The 9,785-nt window shown below is 32.2% G+C and overlaps 1 protein-coding gene across 1 annotated transcript; it reads right to left on the reverse strand.

Annotated features, from left to right (window-relative positions):
• Positions 1–1,638: 1,638 nt before the first annotated feature.
• Positions 1,639–7,395, reverse strand: LOC120071816 (protein SMAX1-LIKE 4-like). The gene is made up of 3 exons (XM_039024203.1): positions 4,983–7,395; positions 4,682–4,889; positions 1,639–3,469 (listed from the first exon to the last, which is right to left on the reverse strand). The coding sequence occupies exons 1-3, from the start codon at positions 6,317–6,319 to the stop codon at positions 1,958–1,960; spliced, it is 3,057 nt and encodes a 1,018-aa protein (XP_038880131.1). The 5' UTR covers positions 6,320–7,395; the 3' UTR covers positions 1,639–1,957.
• Positions 7,396–9,785: the final 2,390 nt, after the last annotated feature.

Raw genomic sequence — 9,785 nt, forward strand, 5'->3', positions numbered from 1 at the left:
AGAATTGATTTATAAAATCAATGTTTATCAAAATTAAAAAAGAAGTAAAAACACGAAATGGAAATTAAACATTTTCCATTTTCTTCTTCCAAGTAACTCACTAAACAACCTACTTCAAGCTTCATTAAACTCCAAGCATGAGTTGCATCTCATGCAATAAATCTCATTGCATGACTGTCTGCAATATATTGAAGAGATTGGAGTGTTTTGAAGGGAAGACAACCGATAGAATTTCTCTGAAAAATTCGAGAGAAGAAGCTGTTCTTCATGTTGGGTTGTTGCTGTAAGTTAATCTCAAAATTCCCTTAATTCAAGCTTATTTTGAGTCACACTATTCAATCTAGAGCACTAAGAGAATAGTAGGGAAGATCTTGGGGTGGTCTACAACAAGATTCAGAAGAGATTAGCAGCTGGTTTCAAGCTTAGAGGAAATTCTTCAAAGATATGTCATGAAACCCATGTATTTCTGTTATAGCATGCTTTCATTTCTGCCAAAATTAATGAATTAGAATGCTTAGGGATCCTTATCTCTTCCGTTGGCGATGGTACGTTCCAACATAGAAGGCTGTTGTTTATACAACAATCATATTCAAAATATTAGCATATATAACATAATACAAAAATAATTTTCAAATATAGTAAAAATTAGATATGACTCTTAAAGTCTATCAAGTGATAGACCATATCGTTAAGAGAAGTTTGTTAGTGATAGACCATATCACTAATAGGAGTCTAATACATTTTGCTATATTTGCAATTCCTTAAAAATGTTGCTATACGCTTAATTATTAACCTTAAAAGTACCATCTATTGCAATTACTCTTGATTTTATAATCATAACATATTATTTTGAAGGTTTTAATGACTTGACGGGTTAAACTTGATTTAAATTGACCATTTATTATCAAGTTTATTCTAACATAAGTATGAAAGTTTTAGACTCAGTTTGGTAACTATTTCGTTTTAGTTTTTAATTTTTGAAAATTAAACTTATCTTTTCTCAATTTCTTACAATAATATACATTTTTCTTAAGTACAAAAGTTTGAGGGTATAATTTCAACTACTCACCATACTTTATGGGTGTTTTTTTCAATCCATCCAAAAATAAAATAAAAAGTAAGGATAATTTTTTTTTTTTTTATAGAAAGTTTAGAAACTAAAACAGACCATTTAAAAGGTTGAGACCAAGATAAAACAAGTCTAAAGTTAAAGAAACTAAAATAGGTATTTTAAAAAAATACATCTTAAACATTTATGAAATAAAATAAAAAAAAGTTTAAGAACAAAAATAAAATTTAAAATAAGAAAATTTTTAGTATTATTTTTTTAAACAATATATGGGGTTAGTGTGAAATCAAATTTATGACTTAGAGATCGATAATTCAAACTAATGTCAACTAAACTATACTCTATTGACAAATTTCGAGTGTTATTGTAGTAGTATGTACTCCTACTCATATTTTAAGATTGATACATATTTTTATATATCACTCTAACACAATTCTTAAATGTTTTTTTTATGGCAAACAATGAATAAAAAAAATCTCAAACTATGATTGTATTAGATATTTTTTACTTTAAACTTACATCAAATCATAAACTTGAATACATAAAAAGTTACAAAAATACTAATTCAACTCTATTGATTATGTCCTTCCCCCAAAAACAACCGTTGATTAGGTCAGTAAAAACTCTTTCAAAAAGAAGAAGAAGAAAAAAAAAGAAACTCATTCTCAAGGATTACCCATTGAGAAGAAAGAAAGAAAAAAGATTAAAAAAAGGGGAAAAAAAAAAAAGAAAAGAGAGAGAGAGATGACAAGAAAAAGACCCCAATAATAAGATTTAAGAACAAAGAGAGGGAGAAAAAAACTGAAAAAGAAAATTACAAAAAGGACAGTTTAGTCTTTTTGCATTGTTTCAAACTTTCAATGGATGGGTTGCAAAAGAAGGAGCTATTCAGTCCATGAAGGAAAGCCTTATGATTTGGGGCAAAGCTGTTCCTTTAAACCCATTTTCAATGGCGCCATCTTCCTTTGCCTTTCCATTCAAACACAGCCTCACATCAGCACCTTCTTGCCCGCCAAATCCAATTCCTCGCAAGCTCGTCTCGAAAATCTCCGTTAACCATTTATCGAACACGCTGTTCCCAAAAGAATCCGACCTTGATGAAATCGATTCCAGCACTCTCTCTTCCACGCTGAAATTCGCTTGTTTCTTTGATCCGAACACCCCCTCAAATGATCGCACGATCTTCCACTTGAACCATTCCCTTTGCTCTCTTCTTGATAATGGGGTTTGATTGAAAACGAAGCGGTTCTGAATCGACTGCAGAAATTGGACGTTCTTTGATGCGCATTCTGAATCGCTTAACAGAGGTATGCTATCCTCTGTTTTTTCTTGTTGTTCTTCGTCTTCTTCCGCTTTCAGATTTAGGTCGAGTTTGTTAAAGCTTGATTGCCTTGATAGGCTCCCACTCCCGTTGATTTTCATTGACTCGATCGTATTAGGGTTTGCATCTTCTTCCTCTTCTTTGATTGTTCTTTGATGCTTTGTGTTGATTGGGGATTCCCATTCCGCTCTTCGTTTTTGATCTAAACTGAGCGCTCCAAAACCAGAATTGATTGCGATATTCAATGTCATTGGGATTATGGTATCTGTATCTTTATCGTGAACTTTTCCACCTCTGGTTAAAATGATTATGACTTGCCGAGTATTTCCATCGTTTTCATCTATTCCTCCGAATTTTCCACCCTGGAATCCATCTGCTAGGAATTTCATGAATTGAGGATCTCCCTGATCGATGTCTTCAACTAAAACCACAAGTTTTTCTTGTGTTTTCATGGCGTTTTCCAGGATTTGAGAAGGTGGGTTTTCGTCATTGTTACCTCTCGCATTTATCTTGCAGAGTTGTTCAACAGACCCAAAAATAGATTCTGCAATAGCTCGAGCTAACCTTCTTTTCCCAATTTGATCATCCCCTTCAATCAGTATCCAAGAGAATTCTTCATTTGTTGATTTGAAACTCATCAGTGTTTCAGCTACTGAAGGAATGGTTTCTGATTGCCAAAGCACATTCTCTTGTAATGATTTGATTAGATGATCTCTTTGCGTAGTTGCTTCACTCTTCTTCGTGATTGTCAAATCTTTTGGATCTTTGAACAGAGAATCACCTAGAGATAGAGAAATGTTTACTTCCTTGTTATCATCTTCCATGTTCTTGAGAGTATCCAAGCTTGGTGTTGCATCTTGATATTTGTCGAAATTGAACTCGGTAATGCAGGATTGTTGCCGTCTAAACTTAAGCATTTGGTTTGAACTTCGTGACATTTTTACTGCTGGTTCGGTGAAGCAGATTGTATTTGAATCTTGGAACATGGCGTTCCTGGTTGAAAATGGATTTGGCCAAGTATTGAGGAAGTTGCTTCCACTTGAACTTTCGTTGCTTTGCATTGTGGATTTCTCCTGATTCTGAGGACATAAAAAAGTAAATCATGTTCAGATGTTTGATTAAGACCCGTCGTTTAAGAGCTAATTTGCTTAATAACATCAAATACAACTAGCTTAGTTCAACGGGAATTAACACGAATTTTTTCGTTGGTTCAAATCCTCGTACCCTATATTTTTTGGACTCGAGGATTTTTTTTTTTTTCTTTTCTTTTAGTCCAATATTTAAGGTGGAGGATTCGAACATTGACTCATGCACTCTATTGCAGTTGAACTATGTACATGTTGGTAACGAAACATAAACTAATTCAAATGAGTTCTCATCTAATGTGTCTAGCCTAAACCAACCTTCATTTGTTGCAAATCATTGTAACAAATGACGAGGAAATAAGTTTAATTTTTAAAAATAAAAAATAAAAAATAAAATAGTTATCGGACGGGCAATTGGTTTATGGTTTTTTAAAATTAAGTTTACAGACACTCATTCCACAACTTGGTTTCTTTGCTTTATTATTCACATTTACAAAAACCAAATCAAATTTTGAAAAACTTAAAAATTAAAAAAAAAAAAAAATTAAGAATATACTTTTGTTTTTGAAATTTGACTAAGAATTCAATTCTTCTAGTTAGGAAAGATAAAAACTATGGGAAGAAATTGAAGGGTGACAATCACATTTTTTCAAAAATCAAATGTGATTCTAAGCCTACTTTTTAGAAATGAATTGATCTAATAGATATAAACTTGGGTTCTAAACCATGTGAGATTCTAAGCATTTAATTTTTTGTCGTAGTTTGTAAAAATTATTGAATAGATCAATAATTTATTTGATACAAATTAAAACTTTAATAACCTATTGAATACAAAATTGAAAGTTTAAGGATTAATATTTAAATTTCAAGAGATTTATTGGACACAAAATTGAAAGTTTGAAGATCTAACTAATATTTTTTAAAGTTAAAAGATAAAAAAGAAACAGAGTTGGAAGTTCAAATCTTAGAAATGAATTTTTAATTTAACATAAAAAAGTGAATATAAAGTTCCTTAAATATGGAAGTCGAGTCAACTGAAATGCCTAAAAAAATTATGAAATCAACTTAAGAAAATGGTTTTTTTTTAAAAAAAAAAACAAAAAACCTAAATCAACCAACTCAATTCCTTTGGTTTTCTCTACACTACACTTGATCTATCAATCAAAGTTCTTCATGAAAGAGAGTGATTGAATTCTATATTTGTACCTTAAGATAGGATAGTTGGGTGCTGAAGGGCTGCAGCCAAGAAGGTAGGTCTTTGCTCGACTTTAATGGCTGAGCTTCCTTATCATGATTGGAAGAACAGTCACAGCAACTGAGCTTCTCTTGGCCCTCTTTACCCATACTAAATGGCTTTGTTTCCCACACTTGTGATGGATTCTGAGCAAAAGGCGTCGTCCTCGAGCCATGAAGACTGCAAAACAGGTAACATCATTGACTTATGAGGCTACCTATCTTTATACTTCAAGTAAGGAATGGATTTATTAAAAAAATTAGTTAATAATACCTGAAAGTGTGTAGGCTTAAGCCAAGTGCTCCATCTGAAGGAACAGGAACTGCTTGAAGATCCCAACGAGTCTCAAGAGTTGGATGTCTCATTTGACATCTCATGTAAGTCTGATAACTTGCTGTTCCTACTAGCCATAACTTTGTGCCAGAAATGCTGTGGAATGATATTAGCCTCGAGATTTCATCGAGTACGTGATCGATTTGGCTGAAACCTGAAGCTTCTTTGCTAGAAGAAAAGCTTGTTTCCTCTATTTCTCTAACATCTGTTTCTACCATCCATTTCAAATCTCCTGTATATATTATGGCTCCCCACCCTCTTGATGTAAGGGAGTCAATGTTCCTTCTCAGCTCTGCCACCTTCATTTCAATGTCTTCTCTTTTCATGGAGCTTAAGGAATCGGGAGATAGCAGAAACTCAATAAATTTAGTGGATTTTAGTTCATTTGGAACCTCTCCTCTTGCTACTTTCCCCATAAGCTCTGAAATTAAACCTTCAATCATTGTTATGGAGTCACCAATTATGACAGTATTCTTTCTCTTCCTTCCAAGCATTGCCTCAAACACCAACTTGATATCTAGCTTTAAGGAAGAAGCAGATTCAGCTATAACATTAGTGCTGGATACTCTCTTTTGTGGGGAAAAGGGAAGTGGGTTTTGCTCGGAGGAGCGAGTCAAGAACGGTGTCTGCCAAAAGTCCCCTGGATTGAAAATCATGTTATCTCTTTGATCAGAATGATGATCGGTGCGAGAAGGCGAAGAAGGAGAAGAGAAGATGCCACCGGAACTACCATAACAATGAAAAACAGAGGACACAGAGGAATCTTCTAAGTTACTTTTGACAAGAGTACTGGAAAAACCAGCCTCTCTCATAACTCTACTAACACTTGGGTCATCCAAAATGGAAATTATAAGCTGCTCCAATTCTACCTTAATGGCTAGTACTGGCTGATGTTGTTGTTGTTGCTGCTGCTGCTGTTCTAAGCAGCCCCTTCTTTGGTTTGCTTGAGCTCTTTTGAGTGCTGCAATGAGTGCATTGGAGAGTGAAGGTTGGCCATGGAATAAAGGACCAGGTGTAGTTGGGAGTCTATTGAGAGCCACATTGAAACAAAGCTCAAGAGCTCTACAATGGAGAGGATGTGAAGTTTGATGTGGCTGAGACTTGAGACATGCTTGCCTTAAGAGGCTACTACTCCTTGAGCTGAATAAAGTAACAGCCACATGGAGAGGAGTGAGCTGAGCATGACCTCTCCTCCTTGCCAAGCTCAGAGATTGCTTCAACACAGAAGCAGCCTCCGGTGTGAAGGTTTGATTCGCTGCACAACCTCCCGATCGCATCACTTATCCGAAAAATCCCACCCCTACCCTTGTTGCCGAAAAGAACAAGAACAAGAACAAGAGAAAGGGTTCTTTTCTTTCTTTAGTTCAGTGAAGTCCTCAATTTGTTTCTCCTTAAAGCTGGCCTTGTTGTTCTTCTTCTTCTTCCTCAAAGTAGCAGTTAGCAGGAGAAAAATGGAAGCATCCAATAAGTTGTTCTGATGTTGAGTTGTGAGAGAGTGAGTTTTTTAAGGATATGGAGAGAGAATATATGGTTGAAGGCTGAGAGTTAGGCTTTAGAAAGATGAGATTGGACCAAATCCCATTCTTTTTATACTAACTTCTTCTCATGTTTTATTTTGGTATGAAAACTTCTTCTATTTTGGCTTCTCTCCCCTTTTAGGCTCTCTTTCCACCTGTAACTTAACCTCTCTCCTGTTATTTTCCCCACTTTTTCAAGTAACTTTTGTTTTTAACTACAATTCACAATCAACCACCTTATTGAAAAATGATATACTAACAACCACCCCAAAAAACACAAATAACAATAATAATTAACTAATCCTAATTATCTTCTCTGTTATAAAAGAAAAGAAAACAAAGGTGTAAAGATGAATCATAGAATTAATAAAAATGAAAAGTAAGATAAAATAATAATATTTGCATTATTATGTCAGAGGAATCAAAATGTGATGATTGTATGAGATTAATGATCAAGAACTTTATGATATGCTGCAAGTTCTTTTGGTTTGAAATGAATGAATATTATTTGATGAGAAGGGGTCCATAGAAATGGTATTGGGAGAGAGTGTTTGAAATTTTTACACATCAGCCTTTGAAAGAAGGATTGAAGAACAACAGGAATTCAAAAGAGGGTACTACTAAAGGGCTTAAAGGTGGAAGGAGGGGGAATGTGATGGCATATTTTTCATATTTTTTTAGAGCAAGAAAAAGAAGATTTTTTTTTTTCTACTTTTTTTTTTTTGCCTTTCACTTTTTCACTTTGATTCAATGTTTAATTATCAATGTGTTCTTTATATGTAATAAAAGATGCAGAATGTTGGAATGTTGTCGAGAAAGAACAAATAAAGGGTTTTGAGTCTTACCAAATATTCTAGTTGAGTAGTGAACACACCATTTTACTCTTCCCCACAAGACTATATCCTAAAACCTCTCTCTCTTTCTCTCTCTATCTCTACAAATTCAAACGACCAATGACGAAACCCTTCTCGAGGATTGTTTATATCGCTTTAAATCGTTTCGATATGTTTTTCTCGAAACAACTTCATAGCTACCTCAACTTTTCTTTTCTCTTTTTTAATAAGCGAAAGTATATATAAAAGAAATGTCTTAATTTTATCTTTTGTTTAAAAAATACTCCAATATTTATTTTCGAAGATGCAAAATTGCTCTTTATTTTATCATGAACGTTTCAAGATTACCCTTGAAGTAGAAATCTTTTACAATATTGGATGGAAAATCGACGTGGAACGAGTGGAGAAGACTAGGATACGTGTCTGGATTAAACCTAGATCAAGATCAACATCAAGACACATTTGACTTTTTTTCAACATCCAACGATTTTCTAGTTAAGATTATTTTGAAGCATTTATGAAAAGTCAAAAGTAACATTGTAACTATTGAAAGTATGAAGAATATTTTTTTAAAGAATGAACAAAGTTCATAGGTATTTGTTTGGAGGGTAGACTTTGAAGTTATTCCAAACATTCTAAGTCTTTTGCTACATATATATATATATATATATATATTAGTCGAATGGCTATAATATCAAATCTATTTTTAAGATGTTGAAATTATAAGAAAGTGGCCAAAATAATGAAATAAATCTAAAGGAGAAGAGAAAAACATAACATAGCTGCAATCCCATAGACATTATTACTGATATAAAGAACAAAATGCAATCAAAGAAGACAGAAACTAGAAGAATCTCAAAGAAAAGAACCAAAAAAAACATCAACCCATTATTTCCACCAAGACAAGATTCAAACATTATGAACACTTTGTTTTTGAAAAATTATATGCAAAACCAAGAAGGGCACTTTTGGGTCAAAAGTGATTTAGCAAAAAATTGGGTCTCCAAGAAGCTACACACAATATCCCCTTCTGACCAAACTTTAATTCAAGCTTTCACTTTCATAGTCAAAGTCATAAAATTCTCATCCTCCATTAATCCCCATGCAACCCTTAACTTTGGATTTATAATCTAAACTTTATTCATAAAACTTTGGATCCTCCCATTCAACATCATTTGTCACACTAAACCTACTAGCATATTGATAATATTGATCGTTCGAGAAACTCGCGATTCAATGTTTTCCTCAACCCTTTTTTTTGTCAAACTTACATTTTGAAATGTCTCGACTATTTTAAAGGAAGAAATATGCTAAAGGGTTAAAAAATACTTTTGGTTATTAAACTTTCATAAAAGTAATAATTTAATCTCTAAACTTCTCGGCCATTAATGATTAAGTCATTGTACTTCTAAACTTTAACAATTTAGTTTGATAAATTTTGATAAGTCATAATTTAATCTCTATATTTTGATTTTTTTAACAATATAGTCTCTATCCTGAAAAAAAAAATCTCATCAAAATTAAGCTACAACTTTTATTACGTAACGATTAGGTCTTTATAATTTATAAATAAATTTAAGGTTAAAAGACACTTTTGATCCTTAAACTTTTATAAAAAATAACAATTTAATCCCTAAACTTGGTTGGTAACGATTTAGTCTTTGTACTTCCAATTTTGTAACAATTTAGTTCCTGAAGTTTAGTATATAACAATTTAGTCCTGATACTTTTAAATTTGTAACAATTTAGCCTCTAAAGTAGAAAAAAATTATCAAAATTTGATGTCAAATTTTAATATTTTATAATGTAGACTTTGTATTTTATAAAAATGTCGAGTCTCTAATTAGTTTATAGAAAATTTATTTATGCTAGAAATCCTATTAAATCTTAACAATAATTTCTACAATAGGGACTATGTTACAAATTTAAAAATATAAAGATTACATTAACTAAATTGTTACTTTTGCGAAAGTATAGGAACTAAAAGTAATTTTTAACCTAAATTTAATTTTCAATCAATGTATTGATTTACATATGTAAGAAATTTCATTAAATCTTAATATATTTTTCACTTCAGGGATTAAATCATTACAAATTGTATAGTACAGAGAGACTAAGTTGTTACTCATTAAAGTTCAAAGACAAAATTGTTACAAATTCAAAAAGTATATATACTAAATTATTATTTTTATGCAAGTTTAGGAATCAAAAGTATTTTTTTTTATCGTATGGTGAAGTAGTGTTTGAATGGCTTAGAATTTTACAAATCATTGGAAGATGATATATGAGGTTTTAAGGGGAGAAAAAAAAAAGATACAAAAGTTGGTAATGAGAAATCATTGGAACATTATGGTGAAAATTTAGAGAAACTTGTTATTATTAATTGATTTCCT

This window comes from Benincasa hispida, chromosome 2 (genome assembly GCF_009727055.1).
Source record: "Benincasa hispida cultivar B227 chromosome 2, ASM972705v1, whole genome shotgun sequence".
NCBI lineage: Eukaryota > Viridiplantae > Streptophyta > Magnoliopsida > Cucurbitales > Cucurbitaceae > Benincasa > Benincasa hispida.